The sequence below is a fragment of the Elephantulus edwardii genome, unplaced genomic scaffold (genome assembly GCF_000299155.1).
Source record: "Elephantulus edwardii isolate Elephantulus edwardi_28Jun2011 unplaced genomic scaffold, EleEdw1.0 scaffold00014, whole genome shotgun sequence".
Taxonomy (NCBI): Eukaryota; Metazoa; Chordata; class Mammalia; order Macroscelidea; family Macroscelididae; genus Elephantulus; species Elephantulus edwardii.
The window spans coordinates 16950832-16976282 of record NW_006399764.1 but is presented as its reverse complement, the minus strand read 5'-3'; the positions used below and the strand labels follow the sequence as shown (position 1 = coordinate 16976282).

The 25451-nt window shown below is 39.6% G+C and overlaps 1 protein-coding gene across 1 annotated transcript in view; it reads right to left on the bottom strand.

Moving 5' to 3' along the window:
* The window catches only part of TTC39B (tetratricopeptide repeat domain 39B), a 139525-nt gene that overhangs the window by 9246 nt on the left and 104828 nt on the right, over positions 1 to 25451 (bottom strand). The window contains 11 exon segments of the mRNA XM_006903714.1: positions 552 to 678; positions 2839 to 2930; positions 4038 to 4199; positions 5924 to 5983; positions 6072 to 6139; positions 6738 to 6846; positions 10491 to 10556; positions 10815 to 10920; positions 15084 to 15148; positions 18002 to 18069; positions 24839 to 24915. Of these exon segments, the coding sequence (XP_006903776.1) occupies positions 552 to 678; positions 2839 to 2930; positions 4038 to 4199; positions 5924 to 5983; positions 6072 to 6139; positions 6738 to 6846; positions 10491 to 10556; positions 10815 to 10920; positions 15084 to 15148; positions 18002 to 18069; positions 24839 to 24915 (1000 nt within the window).

The following is a 25451-nucleotide window of genomic DNA, read 5'->3' as shown; positions in this document are numbered from 1 at the left end:
AATGAATGAATGGAATCCCAAAATCTCTGTAGATGTTCATTGAAATGAAAAATAAACAACCTAAAGAAAAAAAAAATAATAAAATACCAAGAAAAGGGAAAAAAATTAATTTCATTTTTCCTTTTATTAATGAAGCTCTTGGAAAATGCAAAATCACATATAGCATGTATTATAATTCTGAAAAATGCTATTCTGGTATCAGTTCTACTATTAAAGTTTAACATATGGTCTTGATTAAGTCCCCTGAACCTCTATGTGAATCTCCTTATCTGTAAGATGAGATTAAAGAGAGAATTATTCTCCTAGACATATGGTAAGAATTGAGTCAAATATTTTTAAAGTAACTTTTATCACAAAGGCTGATGCATACTATCCTAAAAAAGAAAATCAGGATTGCTATTTATTAATAAACAAGTAAGTAGTTTCTTTATAAATGTTCACCTTCTAGAGAAACTGAGTCAAATGTCACAAGGAAAGTTAGATGTGCTCCCGGCTGCTGTGGACAACTTCTTCCCAGCACTCAAAACAGGGCATAAACCAGAACCACGTACCAGGGCAGGTAAGACGAGTTTCACGGGGGCAGATGCCACAGTGGAGTATCGCCGGGCCTTCCTCACGGCAAACTTCTCGGTAGGAATGGATTTCCCAGCAATTCTCTGCTTCAAGCTTTCCACCTGTCTGTGAAGAGTCCCATGAAAGATGAAGGCATTAGAACATACACATTTACATATTCTGTACTTTCAGAGAATGCATCCTCAAGGAGCAAACTCATCCCCTGGGCCTGATAGAAATATAAACTTTCTGGCCCCCTATCCCTGAGTCAGAGACTTCAAGGGGTAAGGCTGGGTCATGTGCAGGTGATTTTGATGAATGCTCAAATCTGAGTACGGCTGATTTTACAGTCAATATACGTTTCAGCCAATACAGGCCACAAGTTAAACTTCATTCGTAGAACTGACTCCGGAACATCATTTTGCAGCAGAATTTTAATACACACTGTGTGATTTTGCATTTTCCAAGAGCTTCACTAACAAAGGGAAACATGAAATTACTTTTAAAGACATGTTTCTAGTGGCAAGAAGCTGCACTGCAATCCCAGAGGTGAGCGGTTCGAATCCACCAGATGCTCTGAAGAAGGAGGGACAATATCCTCCTGTACCAGTCAGATCCAATTTGATGGTACACACATTAAAAAAAAATTTCCCAGTCAATTTACTAATATCTAAAGGAGCACTTCCTGGTCAGGTCAGTATGCTAACCATGGAACTGGTGGTTCAAATCCACCAGGTGGCTCCATGGAAAAAGTTGGCAGTCTCCTCTCATAAACATTTAGTCTTTGAAGAGAAAGGAGGGTCACTAGGAGTCATCATTCTGACTCACAGTGACCCAAATCCAGTGGTATGCTGCATAACTTGTTGGGCTGCTAACCAAAAGGTTGACTGTTCAAATTTACCAACTGCTCTGCAGAAAAGAGACAGGCAATCTCTTCCTATAAAGACAGATTTACAGCCTCGAAATCCCAAGGAAGGATGGCCGTGAGTCAGGACCCACAAGACAGGAGCAGGGTTTGGGTTTGTTAAGTAATCAGAAAAGATCCTAGAGCACTCTTCACTTTATCATCTACCCCATAAATATTTAGGAAAGGAAAAGTGCATACTGGTACATTTCCTACTCCTCTCTGTAGGCACGACACAAATAAATAAGGTGCCTCAAAAGACGGGCACATTAATGAATCATTTTTAAAATGTTTCCCAAATATGAATGACTCTTGAAATAATCAGCTAAGGACATGCACCATGTTTATATATTACATCTCTCCATTTTTAGGAATTCCACTAATGAAATGTAAGAACAAAGCCAGAATAAAAATGAGGTTGATATGATCCTGGGAGTACTTCCGTGTGTATATAACTTTGCAAATGCTGAGGAAGAATTAAAGGGTCAATCAAATGGTATTACTGAAAAAGTAAAATGGAGTGAGGAAAAAAATACTGTGGTATTACAGCAAGTTTGTAGTATTTTTTGAGCACAATTTGGGGATTTCAATTTTAAACTAAGATGTTCCATCATATCAGTGGAAAAGGCAATGGTTTAAAGATCAGCATTTGCATAAGAAGGCCATTCATTCTGGGGACCTGTCAACCACAAGGTTGATGGTTCAAACCTACTCAATGGTTCTACAGAAGAACAGCATGGTAATAAACTCCTGCAAAGATCACACAGATGCCTTCAACTCTGTCCAAGAGGACTGAACAACTCAGTGACACCCAACTAGTACACAGTAGGTGTGCCACAGAAATATTACGGACTTTAGTGTATAGGAGTGATAAAAATATTATAGATTTACTATCTAGCTTAGGAAGACTTTGGGAAGGATAATGCGTAAATTGTTGGCATACTGGCGTGGATAAAGTTAAGCAGGTTATTTCAAAGCAGAGCCTCTAAAATCTTTGGCATACTCATGAAAACTAAGAATATGTTAATGGAGTTTCTTAGATTTATCTGGTCACTGCAAATCTTTTAATCACAGCAACAGTGCAAAACATTTACTAATAACATTACCAACTTCAGAAACTGTTCAAAACTCAGTATCAAAAACTTAGTAACAAAACTCTTCTTCCCAAACACAAACAAAAGAACATGTATATCTGTAAAATCTTGAGAGGATGATATTTTGATTCTAATATATATTCTAAATATACTATTTTAAGGTTTCCTGGTTAAGTGAATTAAAGCAGTATGAAGATGAGGCATGAAAAAATACTAAAAATTGAAAGCAATCTATTTGTGTGCTCATTTGTCTATAGAGTCACGGTCTTTACTAGATGACCTGCTTACCTGAATAAAGCTACCACATTCTCTTTAGTTGACACAACAGCCTCTTCTGGAAGCATACTCAAAATTGCAGCTTTCAGGAATACATAAGTTGCCTTGAGGAAAAGAAGACACACACCTCATTATAGAAAATAACTCCGTGACATTTCCACCATGCAAATCAAGGGTGACCTACAAACCTTCTGGATATAACTAATACTTAAGAGGAGAAATAATAAAGAGAAATAAAAAGGTTTATTATTACCTCTACCAAATAAAAATGACACTTTTCACTTAACTTAGGCCATCTTCTTATCATACAACTAGAGGGCTTATGGCTGAGAAGCTTGTCCATTCCTCCCTATTGCTCTCAATAGAAACTGTTATTGTCATAAAAAAGTCTGATCACTAATATACTAGAAAGCCTATGAAAAATTGTCAGTGCTACATTGCAGGCAACTCAACCAATAACATTCTATGGCAGGTCTGGAAGCAGGAGTGGCATCCACTTCCTGAATAACATGCCTCCGGAAACCCTATGACCTTTGATAAATGTCGATGGTTGCAGGGGGCTTCAGGCCTTTTGTTCACAGGGTCGTTATGAGTCATGCTGGACTCGATAGCAATCAACAAGAATAATAACTGGTATATAATAACTTTAAGCAGAAGTACAGCTCGTCTTTAAAAATATAACCTCTTTGGTGGAAAAGAACTCGTTGGACATTTAAAAAAAATATCTATTGATATTGAAAGCAGGAGTGGCATCCACTTCCTAAGCAACCTGCCTCCAGAAACTCTATAAACTTTGAAAAATGTCGATAGTTGTAGAGGGGCTTCAGGCCTTTTGTTCACAGGGTCGCTATGAGTCGTGCTCGACTCGAAACAACATTTATTGATAATATCTTCAATAATATCTTTATTTTAGAAATGGTTATAAGACAAAGATTCATAAATTATTTATCTTTAGAATAGCTTTATTTTATATACCTATTTTAGAAGTGTAATCTTTTTGACAGAAAGAACTCTTTGGATATTTTATAAAGATATTTGCCATGAGTCAAATGGCCACATACAGTGGGTACCTAAATGTCTACTTCCATCTTTGATGAAGCTCTGGTTGAGAAAATAGTGTTGATGTCACACTATTGAACAAACAGTTGTACAGTAAAAATCACTTTGGCCACTTATGTGCAAACAAACGACATTAAAGCATGGCGTGTTACCTTGGACCATTTACTTTCTTTGCAAAGCAGGTCTGAGTAGTAATATGCCTTCATCCAGTTTTGTTGGAATACAAAAATCCACATCAGCTCCCAATAACACAGATGGTGAAACTGCTTCCACTCTTCTTGAACTGAAATGCATTTCTGGAATATTTCTTGTGCCTATAAGTCAAGTGCACAAAGCTGATCATTCAGACCCTACACAAGGAGATAACAACCTCATGGGAAAATACAGAAAACGCTGTGTACCAAAAGAACAAAATTATCATTCAAAAAATAGCCATGATGACATGTGCCTTTCTTTACATGCAATCAGAGAGTTAAGCTCTGCTTTTTTAATGAACTCTGTAAAGAGGACCTGGCACCCCATAACATGAGAGTGTTTCTTCCTAAATAAAATAAAAAGCAAAGAAGTTCTTAAGAAGTCAAGACTTCCATAAAACAAAAGTCTTCCTAAGCAAAAATAATGCAACGAATATACTGGGAGAAAATGTCCAATACAGATGTAACTGACAAAGGAATAATCCCTTATCAAGCAATGCTGCTGTGTGTCACCAAGTCCGTAAATCAGACAGGAGGAGACTACTGCCCATCCTTCTCCCACGAAGCAGCTGGTGGATTCAAACCCGTGCCGTTGAGACTGCAGTGCAGCTTCTCACATAAAGAATTTAATGGGAAAATCGGCAAAGATAATCAGATAAAATAAAAAAGGAAGATATACAAATGAAAATACAGACACATGAAGAAATTTATAAAATGGAAATAGAAATTCAATTAAAAAAATCTGTTCTCATGTTTAGCCACCAGGTTGGCCAAAATAAAACTTTTTAAAAGTAGATATTGCCTAGAGCTGACAAATAGAACTTGAAACAAATATTCTCATCCACTATAGGAATGTAAATGCAAATAAACCTTAAATTAGGATGATGGTTTTGCTGGATTGATCAGAAGGCACATATCTTCTGATCCAGAAACTCTATTTTTATGAATCGGTTTTACAGAACTAAACCTGCGCACAGAAATAGGAGCACAATAATAATGTTTAAAATAAAGGCACTGCTTGTAGCAGACAAATGTTGAGAAACGGGATGATGCTTTAGTGAGTACAGGGACCTCTGGTGGTGTGGTCCACAGAGACCCGCATAAACCCAAGTGGTGGCACCTTTCTGAGGGTTCAAACCAGCAGCTCCAGGAGAAAGATGAGCAGTCTCCTCCCATGCAATTTACAGCCTCCGACAGCCCACTGGAGGGTCAGCTATGAGTCCATTTCAACTTGACATCAATGAAAATTTTAACAAGTATGGTGTACCCATCTCATGGAATTCAACCTAGTTACTAAAAATGAATTAGGAAGACGTCATATACTGACCTGGAAAGACATCCAAGATGAAGCACAAGCAGGAAAAAAAGGAAGGGGAGGAAACATCCAACATAGAACAATTATAATGTATTTAACTTTGTACAGAAAAACTTGTGAGTGTATTTATGCAAAAGGCTCCACATTCTTCTCCCTCTGACCCTTGTCGTCCCGTCCTCAAGAAGCTGAGTGAGCCTCTGAGACGGAGCCCAGAGCAGCACAGCGAGGTGTCACCCGTGCAGGGCTGGATCCCAGGTGAGTGTGATCTCTTAACTCTGTGGACATTATCTCACACCATCTAGTTTGAACTCCCTCATGGATTTTTATCTGTAAACACAGACTGTATCTAAGAATGCCTGGGCAAAACTAATCTTGGCTTTTTAGAAATTTTTTTTCTTTTTTTATTTATTATTTTTTTAATAACTTTTTTCTTAAACTTTTATCCAGTCCACACTCCAACTTTAAATAAATGTTGAAAGAGTGTCTGATGAAAGAAAGGCTATGATACGGCAAGCTCGGAACGGATTACCTCTTCCACATTGCCCTTGAGCAGCTCTATGCGGGCGTGATAGAACAGCATGAGCGAGCCCTGCAGGAAAGGAAGGAAAGACGCAGCTCAACACTCCGTGCTGTGCATCTATTATGGCTGAAACATACGCATCAAACACTGAGCATACATTTGGAAACTGCTGGAGAAAGGGCGCAAGGAGACTCTCTGCTTCCACAATGTTCACTTCTCCCGTACCTACGAATTAAACAGGGAAAATCTCAGTCTTCATGAAACACAGAGGTAGGTAGATACATGACTAGCTCTCCAAGTTTCACTAACACAGCAAAAGCTTCATCAGTGACAAAACAAAACCTGACACTGCAACATTTTATACTAAAATGTGATACATTTCACCTATGACTTTAATTCATGACAACTTCAGAGCAGACTGATACATTCTGAAGAATGGACTTGGCTGTCTTAGATTCCTTCCAGAAATGTCTAGCTTTAACAGCACAACTGACTTAACTTAAACAAAAATTTATTTTGTACTAAAAAAGAAATCTAATCTGAACATACTTAAATAGATATTACAACACAACATTTACAGAAGTTTTTAAAATTTAAAACGGATTTTTAAAACTCTGTAACAATCCCTCCCTCTTGGTTAAATAATACTATTACTATGAGGACGTCTAATAAAAATGAAACATAGTCCTTAACTTTTTCTCCATCTTTGAGGGAGGAAAAAAGTAGTAAATATAAATGCTTACTGATCTTCCTCAATGTTTCCTTACAAAGCAGAGTTAAGACAATCAACTTTCAGTGAAACAAAACATAACCCAGCCCTTACCAAGTATCAGGCAGATGTAGGTATGGAAAGCTAGGATGGTCAAGCAGCAAAGCGGAGCTCTCATGCTTCTTCCTGATGCACCTTCTCGTAGCTGCAAGAGTCCCAACTCCTGGGAGAACGAAGCACATGTTACACAGAGTGGGACAATGAATCACTCTTGCTCATGTACTCGGGGTTCATTTTCCTAGCACTCAAAGTGGTGGTGATGCCTTTTTTACTGATAATCAGAAACAAAATTGACATTACAAACTAGCATAAGGCATTCTCACAAATTCTTCTACAGTGTGTTATTTTACAAAGAGAATGGCAGAGCTCATTTAGTAGAAATGTTTCTGCTAAAAATATTAATTCACTAGAAAGCATTCAGGAACTAAATGCAAAGGGCTACAGTGGGTATAAACGAGATATGGGTCTATACCTTAAAAGGATCATTCAATCAGTACATCATTTTCTTACTGTACTACTTTACTAGAGAGTGTTGATGGCATAGTCTGCAGTAAGTCATGTTGCTAATTCAAAGGCCTGGCCTTGAGGGGGTGAGAACCCACCACTGGTGCCTGTGGAAGAAAGATGAGCAACTCCTCCTGGGCTATTTACAGCCTCCGAAACCAGCCTAAGGGTCAGCTACGAGTCAGTTGGGACTCAACAGCAATGAAAGTTATTACTCTACTAGTCAGTTGCATTCATAAAAGATATGACCACTCTATTATTTCTTATATATTAGAATGCACTGAATGCCACATGAAAACTAAATAGATAAATCATTTTAAGGTAGATACTTGAGTCTTGAGGGGAAAGTTTTCTGGAAGCCAGAGTAAATGAAATAGAAAAAGAGGTTAGTTACTTTTTTCTATTCCCAAACAATATTTGGGAGGAGGGCATCGAAACTAGAGAGCCCAGCAGAAGCCCTGGAAAGTCTGAGGAACAGCCAATGACCAGTTTAGAAGTCCTGGGAAAGTGACAAGTCTGAGTAACAAAGCTGGAACAAAGGCTGGAGTCCTGAAGCCAGGTCACAGTTCAGACTTTATTCACAAGGCAACTGGGAGCCACTGAAGTCAAAGGAAGATGATGAATGGTCAAGCAGAAGGTGATCATGACCTACAGAGTCACAGTAGACTGGAAACAACAGATTATGAAAGGGCTTCCAGAAACACACTCCAGCCAGCTTCCGAAGAACATGAACAGTGGTAACCAGAAGAAAGTGACGGCATCTTGCATTGTTCTTAGGTGTCTCCAAACTGACTCTCTTGACTAAAAGTAAAGTTTTTGGAAGAAGACAATTGTTACAATAGCATATTCATTGAATGTTACAACTAACAAATGTTTGTTGTTGTTGTTAGGTGTCATCAAGTCAAGCATCACTCAGCGGCTGTATGAACAACAGATCTGAACCCTGTTCTATCCTGTGCCATCTTCACACCTTCTGACACACTAGACCCCACAGCAGCAATCAGCTTGTCAATCAACCTGGTTGAGGGTCTTCTTCTCCTTTGCTGACTCTTCACCTTTCCCAGCATCATGTCCTTCTCCAAGGAATAGCACCTCCTACCAAGATGTCCAAAGTATGGGAGGCAAAGCCTCATCATTCTTGCCTCCAAAGAGCCCTCCAGTTTCACCCTCTCACTTCTTTTTGTTCTCTTGAATATGGGATGTTCAGTGCTCTTCTCCAACACCACAGCTCAAAGGCATAAATTCCTGTCATTCTTATTCATTGTCCAACAACTCTCAGATGCTTAACAAGTAATCGGAAAAACTATGGCCTGAATCAGACGCACCTTAGTCTTCAAACTGATATCACTACTCCTCAATAATTTGGAAAGATCCCTAATTGCAGACTTTCCCAGTGCAATGCATCTCTTTATTTCCTGATTGCGGGTACTAAGGGGGTTAATTGTAAAACAAGCAAGATGAAGCTGCTGACAGTTTCAATCTCCTCTCCATCAATCATGATGCTGTCTATCCGTACACCGACAGGAATCTTTGTTTCCCTAGCACTGAGACGCAATCCATACCGAAGGCTGCATTCCTTGATCTTCTGCAACAAGTACTTCAAGTCCTCACTTTCAGCAAGCACGTTTGTATCATTGTATCATCTGCATAACGCAGGTTATTGATGAGTCTCCCTCCAATCCTGATGCCATACTCCTCCTCACAGAACCCAGCTTCTCAGATAATTTGCTCAGCATACAGAATGAAAAGAGAGAGAGAATACAGATACAGATTGTATGGAGAGAGAATATAATCCTGGAGCACTCCCTTCCCAATTCCAATCCATACACATACAAGGAAGAATCACTAATAAGACTATTATTTAAATATATGTGCCTACATTTAGAGCCAAAGAGGAAGATATTGAGATTTTTTTTAACCAAATTTTGCAGTGCGAAATTGACCAGACATGTAATCAAGATGTGTTAATGATAATTGGTGACTGAACTGCAGAAGTAGGAAACAGTAATGAAGAAGGAATAGTAGTTGGGCAATACAGGCTTGGTGATAGAAATAAGGTTGGAAATAGAATGACTAAATTTTGTATTTATAATGATTTATTCATTGCAAATAAAAGACACAAATGTTACATGCTACAAAACAGCACAGCCTCATTAATGAAGCTCATGCAAAGCAATTTTCTCTTCTAGTTTTATAATTCAACTTGAGAAAACACAACCATCCCTTCCCAGAGAAGCAAACAATCCCACCACTTGAGTTTTCTGCAACTCACAGGAACCTCCCATTAGGTTCCTGAGGCTGTAAACCTTTATGCAGAGGCTGCCCATCTTTACTCCAAGGAACATCTGGTAGATTTGAAATGTTAACCTTTAGGTTAGTGCAACATGTAGCCTAATATGCAATGACCACCAGACTTCCTTCTTATTATTGTTCTGTGCCATCGAATCACCTGAAACTCATAACGACCTTATGTACAAGAGCCCTAAACCCTGCTCTATCCTGTGACAATCTTATTGTCTCTAACACACCTACCCCCGTTGCCCCAGTCATTGAATCAATCCATCTCATTGAAGGTCTTCGCGTTGCCCCTCCACCCTCCAAAGCATGGCATCCCTCTCCAAGGACTGGTCCCTCCTTGCAAAATGTCCAAAGTATGTCAGACGAAGTTTCAGAATCCTTGCCTCCAAAAAGCAACCTTGTTTCACCCTCTCCAGGTCGAACCTGTTTTGTTTTTCTAACTGTATATTGAAGACTCTTTTCCAACACCACAGCTCAAAGGCATCAATTCTTCTATCATGCCTAGTCATTGCCCAGCATAGCAAGTAATGGCAAAAAACATGGCCTGAATCAGGTGCACCTTAGTCTCCAGAAGGACATCATTGTTCTTCAATACTTTTGAGAGGTCTTTGTTTTCTTGATGTTGAGCTTTAATATCAAGAAAACAAAGATTCTAGGCAATCCAAATTACTCCAACTTTGCCTGAGTCATCCTGTCCAAGTCATTATAATCATAAACGTCAGACATGGATTCTAGCCTAAATTCTTCACTTTATGGATTAAGATTTGAGGGTCACTAGCAGGTAAAGGAAGTATAAGAGGACCACAGGTCCAACAAGAACAGTATTAGTAAAACATAATTTTTAATCTTAGAATTTAGCTAACAAAGGTGATAACTTTTACATCTTAGCAGAAAAACCACAACTAATTCCTGAAAATTATCACACTAGTTATGAGGAAAAACATTGCCCTTAAAATCAGTAAAAAATGTTTTATCTTTCTTGCTAATATAAAATTAAATCTGTACCCTGTTTCCAGAAAATCCAATAAATTCCAGTAGTCTGATAATCCTTGCTGGTAAAAGGGACAGCATCTATAATAATAAGAAAAAAAAAAGATATATTTATGTTTTGATGTATTTAAGCAGACTATTATCAATCTCTTACAGTTATCAAATAACGTTAAGAACATTTCAATAATACCAGAAATTGGTAACCATGCACGTTTATCCTCTTTTTGTTAGGTACCACAGAGTTAGAATCGACTTATAGCCTGACCCTCCAGCGGGTTTTCAGAGGCAGTAACCCTAACAGGAAGAGATTGCCCATCTTTCTTTTAAGTATTTCCTTACCAAATTAAAAGTTCCTATTCCAAGCTTGACACCCCCTTCAAACTCATAGAAGAACGGCTGCTCAAGTTTGCTCTTCTCAATTACCTGCAGGATAGAAAGACATTCCCTGGATTGAAGAAAAAAAGTTAAAGTTTACTATGACTCTGACAATTAGTGTCAAGAAAAATCATCTTTCAGGACATCCATACCTGCTGAAGGTCACGCTTACAAATATGCAGCTGTCTTAATGACGTGTGCAGCCGCCCACCCCTGAGGGAGGCTCTCATGCTGCTATTATACTGAACACATTTCCAGACTCCAGGGCTTCCAGACTTCAGGGGAAAATATGGTGATCTACTCCCAAAACTCAGCCAATGAAACCCCATGACTTTAAGTGATCCCACCTGCCGCTACTTGTGGGGACGACATCATAAGCAGTGACTTTAGTTCTATTGTGCACAGGGTTATTATTAACTAGGAGTCAACACAAGGGCAGGTGACAAAAACAAATCTACTCATATGACACAGTGAGAAAGAAGCAACGTCGGTTACTGGGCCTATTGTCTTAGATGCATAATCTGTATTTAATCATGGAGAAACATTAGATACACCCAAACTGAAAGTGTTTTCAAAATTCAGGCAGTATCCTGAAAATTTTTAGAATCATGAGGAGGGAAAAAAGAAAGAGTAAGGAACTCTATCAGGCTTGGGAGGGGGTGGGGAAGAAGATGACTAAGAAAACTTGACAACTGAAAGTAGCATCCAAGATTCTGGATTGAATTGGATCTAGGATCAGATAGAGGACATTGTGGGTCAATTGGAGAAATGTGAATAACACTACTGGAGTAGAAAATAATACTGCATTAAAGTTATTTTCCTGATTTTAGTGATTATATCATATAAGACATTAACACTCATAAATTTAAGGAAGATCAGATGGAAATATTTTGGAAATAATTCTGATACCATTTCAAAATGAAAAATATATACATGAGTATGCGTGTATCCTTTCAATTAGCAGATAAACATACACATATTAACTATTTTAAAACTCCAAGGTCTATATGACTGATAAAAGAGACTTTTTAATCCCTTTATGTGTTGATGTTTTGTTGACTGGAAAAGGAACTCACCCTTTAATATTTTTTTATAACTTCAAAAAGATATTGGGGGGAATTTAAAAATCATATGCCAAATTCTAAAAAATGTTCCCTTCCAGGATTTTTAATAAAATGTATTAACTTTATAAAGTCATTGTGGGAAGAAGTATCTCTTCAAATACTAAATCATGGTTCAGCTTCAAGTAACAGTAAAGCAGTATGTATGTGACTAACCCTCCTGTAGGTATCAATGTATATCTCAACATATTTGACCATGGCACACAACAGTGAGGGGAAAAACAACTGGCCAGAAAGGGGAGATTTGAGCCTTGACAAACAGGTTCCTGAACTTTCAGAGGAAGGTTACTAAATAAACTTTGCATTTATATGGCTATTCACCTGAAAGGGCTCTGAGTCTACTCAATGAGGTGTTGTTAGAACGCAACAGAAAGCCACAGTCCTACAGACTTAAAAGTTCAGAGAACAGAATTCAAGGTCACCAGGACAAAGGATAAATTCCAGGTAGAAGAGAATGACACAGGACAGAAACATAAAAATCCGTCTGTCTAAAAAATGTCACCTAAATTCTTAGCTAAACTATTAACTGTATAGGCACTCGGATTAGATCAAGGAAAGCCAAGAGCTAGGTAGCAGAGAGAGAGTACAGATTCTAGATGCTGTGTACTCTAGAAGAGTAAAAGCTGGAAGGCAGCTCACATCCAGCCAAGTTCAATGCTTCCTAATTAAAAAAGTTATCACTCTTCAGAGAAAAAGAACAGCATCCAGTCTCTACAGTGTACCATTATTTAATGTGCAATGAAGAACTAATTAAGAAAAAAGACAGAAAAATGACATATACTCAAGGGAAAAGCAGACAACAGAAAAAGCTACCCCAAGGTGACCACATCTTAAGAACTTTAAAGCAGGTATTCTAAATAAGTTCAAGAAATTAAAGGAAAATGTGGTAACTTGTTTGGAGAACGCACACTCTCCTAGGCCATACAGCACTCTTCTGTCAATTTGCTGCACTGAGGTAACCTGGGGTTGCTGTGACGCTGAACCTTGTGCCACTGGGGTCCCAAATGCCATCATGGCTGCCCATGGTGCACAGTGTTTGGTGGAGCTCCCAGTTTAAGACAGATGTGGAAGCAGGAGTGGTATCCACTTCCTAAACCACATGCCTCTGGAAACTCTATGAACTTGGAGAAACAGCAATAGTTATAGAAAGGCCTCAGGTCTTTTGTTCATATGAGTCATGCTCAACTCGACAGCAATCAACAACAACAACATTGGTAAGAGGTCTAGAAACACGACACTGAAACTTTTACTAAAAAAAAAAGGGGGGGGGAATGACACAGGGAGCTCTGGTAGCCTAGTCGCAAGAATCTGCACTGCAATCCCAAAGGTGCACAGTTCAAATCCACCAGATGCTCTGCTGGAGAAGGAGGGGCAAACGCCTCCTGTGCCAGTTGGATTCAATTCAACGGTACACCAAATTAAAAATAATTTTTAAAATTAAATTAAAAAAATGACACTGAAAGAAAATGGGTGGAAAAGAGGTGAGAATAGATGGAGAGCCAAGAAAAACAAAGCAGCGGTCATAAATGCAATTACATCAGCTGTCATCCTGGATAAAACAGCAAGCCCTATGTACATCTAAAATAAACATAATTTAAATAAAAAGCGTAACTATGTACAGTACAATCTGACATACTAGATTTCAAGATAAGGAATACTATCAGCTTTAAAATGGGACATTTCATAGCTACAAAGGGTAAAAATCATCAAGAGGACACAGAAATCACAAACACAGATGAGCCTCATAACAGAAGACTGGACAATATATACTAAGAAAAAAATGACAGAAGCATGAAAAAAAAAATTATTCAATCAAAGCTGGAAGATTTGAAAACCCTGAACAACTGAAATACTCAAATGGGGGGGGTGGAGAAAATTAGTTAGGATACTGAACTTTGGCATCACTAGGTTCACCTTAACTCAACCTACACCCAACAAGTGCAGCGCAATGCACGGGACAACACAGACCCTGAGCATTTCAACCACGGCAGTTCTATTCATCAGCACTGCTCTAGAGTCTAAAACAAAGACACATTTGCCATTTTAAGTTTATTTACTATTTTAGGAAAAAGAGAACAAGATCATCCAATTAGATATTAAGACATATGCTTTCTTCTCAGCTGTTTTGCTTTTTTTTTTTTTTTTTTTCCCCTCCCAGCTGTTTTGCTTTTAAAACACTATCTAATCTTAAATTTTCTGTGTCGTATAGCCCTGGTCTGTCTACTCGACGTACAGATGTAACTCGTGGTTGCTGTGAAGCCAAACACTGTGGCACTGATGTGTCAAATGAGATAATGATTACCCATGGTGGACAGTGTTTGGTGGAGCTCCCCAATTAAAACAAGCTTGGAAGCAGGAGTGGCATCCACTTTCATAATAGCTTGCCACTGGAAACCCTATGAACCTGGAGAAAGGATGAAAATCACACAAGTGTTGAGGACTTTTCATTCATAGGGTTGCTATGAGTCACCTACGGCTTGACGGCACTTCACTTAACAACAGCACAATCTTAAATTCCACTGTCCTGTGCCACTGAAAGTTGGATGATAAATAAGAATGACAGAGGCAGAATCGATGCCTTTGAGTTGTGGTGATAGAAAGAGCTCCAAACATCCCAAGGACTGCCAACAGAGCAAACAGGTATGTCCGGGAGAAAGTGCAGCCAGTGCTCCTCAGAGGTGAGGATGGTGAAACTCTGTCTCACATACTCTGGGTGTGCTGTCAGGAGGGGCCAGATCTTGGAAAATGACATCAGGCTGAGGAAAGTGAAGGGTGAGAGAAAGAGAGAAAAAGACCCTCACCAAGACGGATTAACACAAGGACTGTAACAATGGGCTTGAGCACAGGAGAGACTGAGGGTGGCACAAGATGAGGCGAGGGTCAGATCTGTCGTTTATAAGGTGCTAGGAGCTGTAGCTGACTCACTGGCACCTGACAACAACAACAGCACTGAGCACAAACTCAGCAAGCAAAAATCGGGTGCATTTTACTAACTCCAATTTAAAAATATAAAAATGAAAATTCTAGCCATAGTTAAGAAAAATTTGAAATACAAAATGTATAGGAACAAGGACCATTTTAAAAAAAAATCACATCTTAATTTTTAACTTACTTATATATTTGGTAACTTGTTCTAATTTTGAGTCCACCTTTGATGAAGTTGATCATATTTTCATCCTGAAAATAAATTCAATTAAATAATTAGATCATTTGGTTAGAAATTCTTAACATACTTGTGTGATTAGAACAAAACACAATCTTGGAGGACAAAACTTTTAAATGTGCATATTCTTCTAGCTTTACTTTCAATATACTTTCATTCATAATTTTTCATTTAATAGAGGACAAAAAAAATATAGTGTTTAAATAATCCTTGAATTACATTCGATTACTGAAAGCAAGAGTCATCAATTAGTAGCCATACAGATCAGCCTAAACCTAGTTTAATAATCAACATCAACAACTGAATTTTTCCTTCTGGGTTCAAGAGCATCCAAGATGGGTGACGTCAAGGATATGCTCTAAAGTCGAATATACTACAATGCAGCACACTTCAATAAATTGAGTCCAGAGATCTATTGTTGTGGGGTGCTTTAGCAGGCAATATCTTTAATTTAATTTTGTGAACTTAATTTAGTATCTTTAATTTAACTTTGTGACCTTAATTTATATACACTTCCACACCAAAATAAAACTGGTCTGGAGTCCAAAACGGAAGTCACGAATCTAGCATCTCACTGGGAGAGAAGGAGGGCCACTTAATTTCACATTGCCTAAAAATTGAGGCAGCTGGCCTAAATGAGTGCCGTTTCAGGATCAGGTGTGTTGAGACTCTCAAAAAGTTTTTTTAATAAATCACGTCAAATAATCACTGTAGGCAGTTACTCCAATAAATGACACAAATGGAGACAGTACCATGGTCCACATTTCTGGTCCACTGACATGGCAGAGATGCTCTGGCATTTAGTTCCTGTAGACTTAAGCATCCTTCAGAAGAAACTAAAAGTTACTTTACTTTATGAACTTAATTAATGACGTGTGTGTGTAAAATTTCAATTTTAAGAATGAGTGTATAAAAAATTTTCTATAACCAAGAAAAAAAAATTTTTCTATATAACTTAAATGCGTATCTTCTTCTGCAAGAATCTTATGATAACATGAATATTTACCATAAAAAGAATTTGTTACAATAAATTTAAATCCATAATTAAATTGTGCTTCCAATAGAAGTACTTCATCTCATGATTCATCAAACATTTGCTGAATGCCTAGTGCACACCAGGCACTGAATGCAAAGTCAGACGTCAGCACTACCCTGTGCCGTGGAATGGTGGCAGCCGGGGGACAGAGACATGCACAGGAGTCACAGAGTACAGAGGAGGCCACGGAGAGGGGCAGGAGAGCCTTCTAGAAGCATCAGGAGTTACAGCATAGGATATGATTAGGAAGGGCCAGGGGGAAAGAAGCAAAACAGACGGGAACTTGATAAACAAAGGAAAACTCAGGTGGAAGGACTGGGAAGCATTGCAACCCAGGGGTGCTTGGCTATCTGTGCAGGTGGGACTCAACAGGTGTAAACAATCCACTGCAGAGAGAAAGAATGAGCTCCTTCCACCCAGCACTCAGGTCTGCAGAGGCCTCTCAGTAGAACCGCCCGAAGGAGGGAGGAGAGAAGCCAGTGGGGACACACTAGTTTAGCTTGGAAAAGCCTCGCCTGTATCTGATATTCGAACACAGAACCACAGTCCTCATCACTGGGCGCCACCAGATGCTGAAACAATGGCTTGGTCAGATCATCAGGGTGAAGAGGGGGCTCAACTCGAGAATGGATGGAGGACTTGGGGTGAGAGGAGGAGCCTGAGGTCAGAGTTGATGAGTACCTTCACCCCAAAACTGACAGCAACACCAGAAAAGGGATGGAGCTGCTAAATCCATAAAAGGCAAAAGTCACATGACGGAAAGTGACTGGCTCTATAGGCTGAAGGGAGAGGATGATTCAGGTCAGGAACATCCATCAGACATTTCAAGTCTCAAAGACAAAATAGGCCTTCAAATCTGACATCTGATTTCAAAATTCCCCTTTAGAATCTGGGCCTCTGTGACTAGCATTACATGGTCTTGATAGAGGCAGGAAGACCACTGTTTTTAACCAGCTTTCAGAACATGTGGTTCTGGGAAGCGGGGTCACGCTTCACACTGGTTTCATTTTACCAAGTCAGAATCCAACCTAAGAGGTCAACTTCCAGAAAAAAAGAGGTGCTGCTCTCAAGGTGATTAAAAAGACTGGGGGTGAGAAGGGGGTTTGGTTTTGTTTCTTTTTTTTTCCTTAATTGTACTCATTAATTGCTGCTTCCTTTCAATTTCTCCTCAATCGTATTGTACCGACCACAGCCAACATGACGGAGAAGCCTGCGTTAGAAGAAAGTGTTGGACAAGGTACTGATTGTAACGGTACCAAAAGGTGAAATGAAAACACCAGATAAGACACATTCTTTTGTTCAGAACTTTTTAAAAAACTGTTATTCTAAAAATAAAACCAAGAACAAGAAATAAGAAGGGAAAGAGGGAGAAAAACAAAATCTGAAGAGCGCATGAGAAGTGTGGCTATCTGTGCATGCATAACTCAGTGCTGCTGAAGCTTCAAGTGCAGAGAAGGACCAGCCAAGGACCAAGGGAGCCTCCTCTACCCCAGCCACTCCTGTGTGCAGCACCCAGCCATTAGCAAGTGCAGAGGGGAGTCATGGCAGCTGTCAGACAGAGAAGAAGCCAAAGTTGGGGTGACAGTTCAAAGACAGTGGCTTTGAAAGGCTGTGATTTCCAGTAGATTGAGGGTCACAGCAGACTCTCAGTACATCTGAGCAGAACTAAAGCTCCCTAGAGTATTTCTGCCAAAGTTTATCAGAGTAACCAATTTCATTGTATCTCTCAGTCAAAAGAACTTTTAAAGCACAGGCATCGTCAGTCACATTTCTCTCAGGAGCACCGCGGTCTCCCCAGCCAGCACCAATTCTAAGCTAAATGTTCATTTACCTGTACAAACGTGAGTGCTGCTTTCTGTAGGAGACACTCGGCATAACAGATTTCGGCATGCATTTCCTCTATTAAAAACAAACAAAATCAGATTAAAGAGAATCCCAGTGGTAACTGTCCTGAGATGTCCAGACAAGACTGGCGGATAAATGGGCTCAAGAGAGACGAAACTCTAGATGGCTTTGTTTCTTCCATAGAAGTAAATTAAAACCTCAGGCTCTCTCTCTCTCAGCTAGATCTTCCTGGAATGTGTGACGCTTCCAGGACACATCTTATTCAAATATAACTGCAAAGAGTCAGACACAAACTCAGTTCCCAAGAGGAACTCCAAATTTAAAAACACTTTGAAAAAAAAAAAAAAGGAATAACCATTTCTTTTTAAAAAACCACCCCAAAAAATTAACGATAGACTGTAAGTTTAACACCATTCTAAAGATTTGGGGGAAGAAACACAAATTAACTTACAAATCTTAGGCCCCTTACATATGTAGATTTGACACTTGTGGTAGTGACTACACATTAACTCCAAAAGAAAGCAGTATATACATAGAGTTCTGTGTAAACAGCTACCCCAAATAACCAAGACATGGCTTCTCATGCATCGGGGACCGGATGCCAACATAGGAATATCACAGTTTTTTTACTATATAGTTATTTAGCACAAGAACAAAAGGAGTGATGCAAAGCTATACATATCTAAGGACGTGTGGAGTGTCCAAATGTCAGATCTTCCAAAACAATCCACAGTACTTGCAGACATCAGGGAGTACTATCTTAGCTTTTCTGCATAAGCCAAACAGCAGATTCCTGCTTTATCCAGGAGATGCAAATTGGTAAATGATTTAAGTAAACAATGTGGGGTGTTTAACAGCCTGGCTGGAGGGCAGACTCTGCCATCTGTGAATGGCAGGACCTGGAACAAGCTGCCTGCTAGTCTCTTCACTTATAAAGTGGCTGGTAAAGTTTTCTACTGCACAGCTGACGGGTTTGGTGAGGTGCTGCCTGGAGCACTCTCACACAATCCAGAGTTAACAACAGAAATTAAGAGCCTTGTCCACTTACACTGGTGCTAGCGGTTCATGCCATGCTTTTACGGTACAAGCTTAGAAAGTAGAACATTTCTGAGAGAAGTCAAGGACTGAAACAAAGTATTTCCATGTTATTGGGAACGTTCTTGAATTAAATTACAGTAAGGCCAGTGCTTTATTTCCTTCACAGACACACTGGGGGACTTCCTCCAGCACATGCTGACTGATGGTTTCCAGAAATTCATCTTCCTCCTGCCCTCATATTCCCAATGTTAAACTTCCAGAGAAGCAACTATCGAGTCAAAATTCCCAGCAGCACAATTACTGGTGAATCTGAACCCACCAAAGGCAGACCTTGAGGAATGAGGGCCGGGGCACCTTCTGGAAGCGTCTCAGTCTTTAGGAATATTTCCCTTCTAAAGGCCCCGTGGCATTTTTCCAGGGTCCAATGGGATAAAAACTAGTGACAATTATTCTTGCAGTCACCCGAATACTCCCTCACTAGGTAAATTTGTGATAAAACCGGGACTCGGTAGGAGTTCACCTGAATGTCTCAGTAACACAGATTTCTGACTCTGGGCATGTGCAGAGAGAGAGGAAGTCCAAACTGGAGGAAAGAGGAGGAGAGGAAGGAGGGAGGGCCTGGAGGACCTGCAGGGAAGGGACAGTGGTCCACCTCCGGCTGATGCACACAGAGTACAAAGGGGAGGGCTTGGTAAAGACGCTAGAAAGCTGGGCCTAAATTATGAATGACTTTCAAAGCCAGAATGGCAGCTTAATTCAGGAGCAACAATGTGTCCTTGCCGAGAACTGACCAAGAGGCTAGATGTGTAAGTAGTAAGGGTTCGCCTAAGGACAGACAAATTAAGCACTGCACAAAGGACATAATGAGAATGCAGAAATAAAAGTCAGAAAAGTCTGAACTCTATATTCAATATATAAATATTCTTCACGTTAAAGCCTTTCACACTCTACATGCTGCAAACAAGTATCTGCTTTTCAAAGGCAATTTGAAACCAATTTACACCAGCCATAAAGAAGAGCGGGTGTGTTCCATTTCAAACCATGAAAAGTTTAATTAAATATACTTACTCCTGCAGACAACCAGTCACTCATGGATGTAAATGAAAATTACCAAGAGGAAAAACAAATCACATACTCAAGCTACAATGTTTTGACATGCTCTCTTGAACACAAAATCTGGCTGGGACACAGTGACAGCCAAATTCCTTAGGAATAAAATGCAACTTCATTTATAAAACTCTTAATTCTTCACTTGGGTTGCTTCATGTTTGGCTGTTCTTAGTGAAATCAGCTGTTAAGCATCTATGCACAGGTACTTAGAGAGTATCTATTACCTGTAAATTTTTTAGTTTACTTTAAGGAGATACCTTCAGAATGTACTAAAATGTCAGCTCAGCAAAGCCTTTAAATATGAAAGCCTAAGTAAACACGTGCTTCAGAATAAGTTATGGTCACAAGCTATTTTCTATTTTTGTGTTTTTATGAATGCAAACAGCAGAACATACATGAATTCAACAAATTCTCCACGGACAATTCAGTGCCACTGATTACACTCTTGGCTCCCGTGTCCAACTTGCTCATCCCCCAACAACATAAACTCACTGCCCCTTCAGCAATGTCCTATCGTTCAAGTTGCTGTTGTCAACGTGATCCCACTGGATCTTCAGTGCAATGCTTAAGGCACACATCTCTTACTAGTCAAGCTAAACTTGACTTACTAATCAACTGGACGGCACCTCACAAAAACAAGTGTCTGGTTTTAACATTCTAGGGTATACTTTTGGTTTAAGGCTTAAAGATTCTCTTAGAGCAATCTGCCAGTGGTCACAGGCTATTTTACTTTTTAATGGTTAAATAGTTAAATGTTCTACCTTTCCCTCATATTTTATAATGTGCCATATTTTAAAGACCTTTCCTAAAAAAAATACAGTATCACCTATTTTCAAGATAATCCAGCATTTTTCTTATCCATAAATGATGTGGGTTTTGCCCTTTCAACAAGTGACATTAACACAGTGACTGCACCAATGGGCTTGACTATGGTGGAGATTATGAGAATGGTGCAGGACCGGACCATGTTGGTTTTGGGGGGGTTTTTTGGTTTGTTTTTTGGGGGTGGTTAAAAAAATTTATTTTACTAGTTTTAATGAACATTTACAGAGATTTTGGATTTCCATTCATTCATTGTTGCACTTTTTTCTCTAACCACACCCTTCCCCCCCCCCCCCGCCAGTTCGCTCCTCTCTTTGAAAAGCAAAAGATAAACTTCTTCATTGGTATACAATCCCCCCCGCCCTGCCACGCCAGCCCCCTCACCCCGAATGCAGTGTTTTGATCTGCTGGTCAAAGAGTCACGATGAGTTGTACAAGAATCTACCTACAGGAATGTGTGGGGGTAGAGTGTGAAAAGGTGCAGCTCAGGGACAGGCAGCCTGAGTCTGAACTCTGTTCTGCTAGCTGAGCCAGCTCCTCTGAACATTACAGCACCTTGTCTGTGAAAGGGAAGTGACCTAGATGACTGGGCAACATGGAGGAATGCACCCAGGACCGTCTGGGACATCTGTTGCTGTTATTGCCCTTAGGTGCTATCAGGCAGAGTATGACTCATGGTGACTCTATGAACAGCCAACCCAAACCCTTTCCTGTCCTGTGCCAGCATCACCACCTCTTCAACACTCCAGCCCATTGCTGAAGTCTCCACGTCAATCCCTCTCGGGGTGGGGGGAGAGGGCATCTTCCTCCCCTTCAGTGACATTCCATCCTTCCAAGCATGATGTTCTTCTCAATGAACAGCTTCACCTAGCTACATGTCCAAAGTATGAAAGACAAAGCTTCCTCATCTTTGCCTCCAAGAAGCACTCCAGCTGCACCCTCTCCAAGACATACCTACTTGTCCTCTTAGCAGCCTACGGGATATTCAGTACTCTTCTCCAGCACAAAAACTCAAAGGCATCAATTCTCCTGATGTCATCTATTTACAGTCCAGCTCTCCAATGCACAGCAGGTGACTGAGAAGACTATGGCCTGAATCAGGTACACTTTATTCTTCAAACTGACATCATTGCTCTTCAGCATTCTGGAGGGGTACCTGACAGGGGATTTATCCAATACAATACATTTCTTGATTTTCTGACTGCTGGTATCAAGGGTGTTGTTGATCACTGATCCAAGGAAGATAAAATCATTGATAGCTTCAATCCTTTCTCCATCTATCATAATATTGACTGTTGGTCCTGTGGCAAGGATCTCTGTTTTCTTGATGTTGAGGTATAATCCATATTGAAGGGTGAAGTCCTTGACATTCTGCAGCAAGTGTCTCAAGTTCTCCTGACTTTCAGCAAGCAAGGTTGTGTCATTTGCATAGCATAGGTTATTGATGAGTCTTCCTCTGATCCTGATGCCACATTCTTCCTCATAGAGTCTGATTTCTTGAATTATTTGCTCAGTATACAGATTGGACAGGTGTGGAGAAAGAACACATACAACCCTGATGCACTCCTGTCTTGATTTTGAACCACACAGTGTTCCTTTGCTCCATTTGCACAACAGCCTCTTGGTCTACGTGTAGGTTTTCCATAAGCACAGTTAAGTGTTCCTATTCCCACTCAATGTCAGGCAAAGTGCCTTTGAATAGTCAATAAACTACAAACAGATACTTTTCTGGTATTCTTTACTTTCAGCCAGGATCCATCTGACATTAGAATGATACCCCTGGTCCCATGGCCTCTTCTAAATCCTATTTGAACTCCTGGCACGTCTATCTACGTACTCTTCTAGCCCTTTTTAAATGATCTTCAGCAGTCTTTTGTTTGCTTGTGATATGAATTATATTGTTCCATAATTTCCACATTCTGTTGGATCACCTTTCTTGGGAATGGGCATATAGATGTCTCGTACTCTTTTTTTTTTTTTTTTAAAGGAGATACTGTATTACCATTACTACTTTACTACTTTTAAGTTATTGTTATTCTTCATACTGACACTAAAACCATCATGTCATTCTTCCACCCAAATTAAGGTTAAGAACCCCCATAACAGAAATGTCAGACCCTTGTACTGCAAAGAAAGGGTAGGGGTGGGGGTAAGGCAGTGAGCATGGGAGAAGTGGGCATGAAAAGAAGTCACATAGAAATGAACAGAAAGGAGAATCTGAAAGGAAAGGTTACACTTCTTCCGGGCCTATTTAATTCTGAATTTACCCACTCTACTATACCTTAGGCCTACCGGGTCCTAACTGCATAAAATGCCTCAATGATGATAAGAAGATAAATTCTATCTGTAATCAAGGGCATAAACAACTGTTTATGGGTACTTGGAGACCACTTCCGGAAGAAAAGGCGGGCTCTAGCTGCCTCTGTGAGCAGTCAGATGGCATTCTGTCCTATAATGGTTCCAGGGTCAACAACACACCCTTCTGGAGCAAGGTCAAAGACGTGAACATGTCTTACAATCTTTTCCACACTTGATCCTCACATGACCCAAGTGTTCTTACCCACACTAGACATACAGCTCAAGAATAAATGCTGAATGTGACTTTCATTTCTTTGCAAATTTCCATAAAAACAAAATTCTCTTTTAGATTTCTTTTAGTTTGTAAAAACTGGTAACAAAGCAGGTCTTTCATTGAAATGAGGTGGCATAAAGTGACTTTTCGACAAGCAGAACATACTTATGGCAGTCTATTTTGGGCTGCTCTTAAGTTCTTGTAATAGAAGTGTACTAGATAATAGGATATAAAAATGTGTTACTACTTAATGTACTAGTCATCACATAAAAATAAAGGTTCTTTGTAATGCCAAGAAACTAAACCCACAAGGTTCTACCCCTATGTCGTAACAAACTGACAGCCTTCTTCTGACAAAATAAACAAAACTTCCTCATAAAACACATTTTAAAATGTGCCTGAGCTGCCTGCTATGGGAATGAATCAGACACCAGGATCCAGAATTGCTCCCAGTTGAATCAGTCACAATTATACTGTTGTGTTATTACTGCTTTCAGAGAGTAAATCTGACAATGCCAACACGGGCACCAAGTTATCCCTGGACTGTGGAAACTACTTCTACAATGGTCACATTTAGAGAATACACTGCATCTTTTACAAGATTTCTGGATGTTTCTCACTGACTAGAGGCCAGCACTCACGTAGCTGCTGATGACGGAACTCTACCCTAACTCCATGGGGACAAGAGCAGGGATCATTTCCATCCAATCAGTGTGCTACCGCCTCTCCTGGATTCCTGAATATTCTAAAGGTCCACAAACCAAATGTCTTCTATACTATGAAATATTATCACTTTCTTTAGAAATGTAACATTACTTTTACCCTGGGGGAGGAAGTTTCAATATAGTGTGCAAAATAAAAACTCTCACACATAAATGGTAAGACTCTAAATTGATTCAACTCTTTGGAGGGGGAAAAAAGTCACTATAAATATTTTAAATTTTTCAAACCCTCAGAACCCATAATTTCACTTTTAGGAATCTATTCTATGACATACTTGTAAAAATTGAAATATACCTTAAAATGAAACACAGAGCCAGTACAATGTGTAAGAGTGAAAAGATAAAATTAGTGTGTTTATCTCATGGGTCGCTAAGAGTTGTATTCCACTTAAGAGCACCTAGCAACAACATCCCTCACTAAGAGGAAATCAAGGTTAATTGTGATTCACGCATCCTACAGAATACAACAAAGTTGTTACACAGAATAAAATATGTGTATTGACCTGAGAAGGGAGAAGAAATTTTTGAAAAGAAAGAGATTAATTTTAACGGCTCTTACCTTCAGTCAGCTGTTCAAATGATCCTCTGGTAAGAAAACTTGAAAAAGATTCAACAACAGTGCATTTTTTCCTGTATCTGCATTGAAGAAACAAATGTGGACAAGAGAAATAGGAATTATAACCACCCATCAGGCTGAGCTCCTTTTCATTTAACATGAAATGTTAATCACAGTTACCCAAGGAGTCACCAAACTGGAACCCACATCCCTGATATCTACGGAGCCAAGACCACCCCTGTGAGGCCCCCTGGTGGCACTCAAGCCGGGTTTACCGAGTGAGTAAACATATGAGTGGAAGAACACACACTAACTAGTGGATAATGAGTTGCCCTAAGAATTTTCTCCCCCTCAATGTGGCTAAATTTTTTTCTGCACAAAAATCTCTACAGAACAAGAATGGAGATAAAATGCAATGTCTGGCTCTCTCCTCATTTGAAAAAAGAGCTCAGAGGTACAGTGCCTCGTGTGTTGCCCTGCTGACTGAAATGCCAGCAGTTCTACTCCACCAGCGGCCTCACAAGAGAAAGATGGGCAATCTCCAACCAAGAGATCTACAATCTCAAGAAGCCAATGGAGGGGGAGCTCTGGTAGCCTAGTCGCAAGAATCTGCACT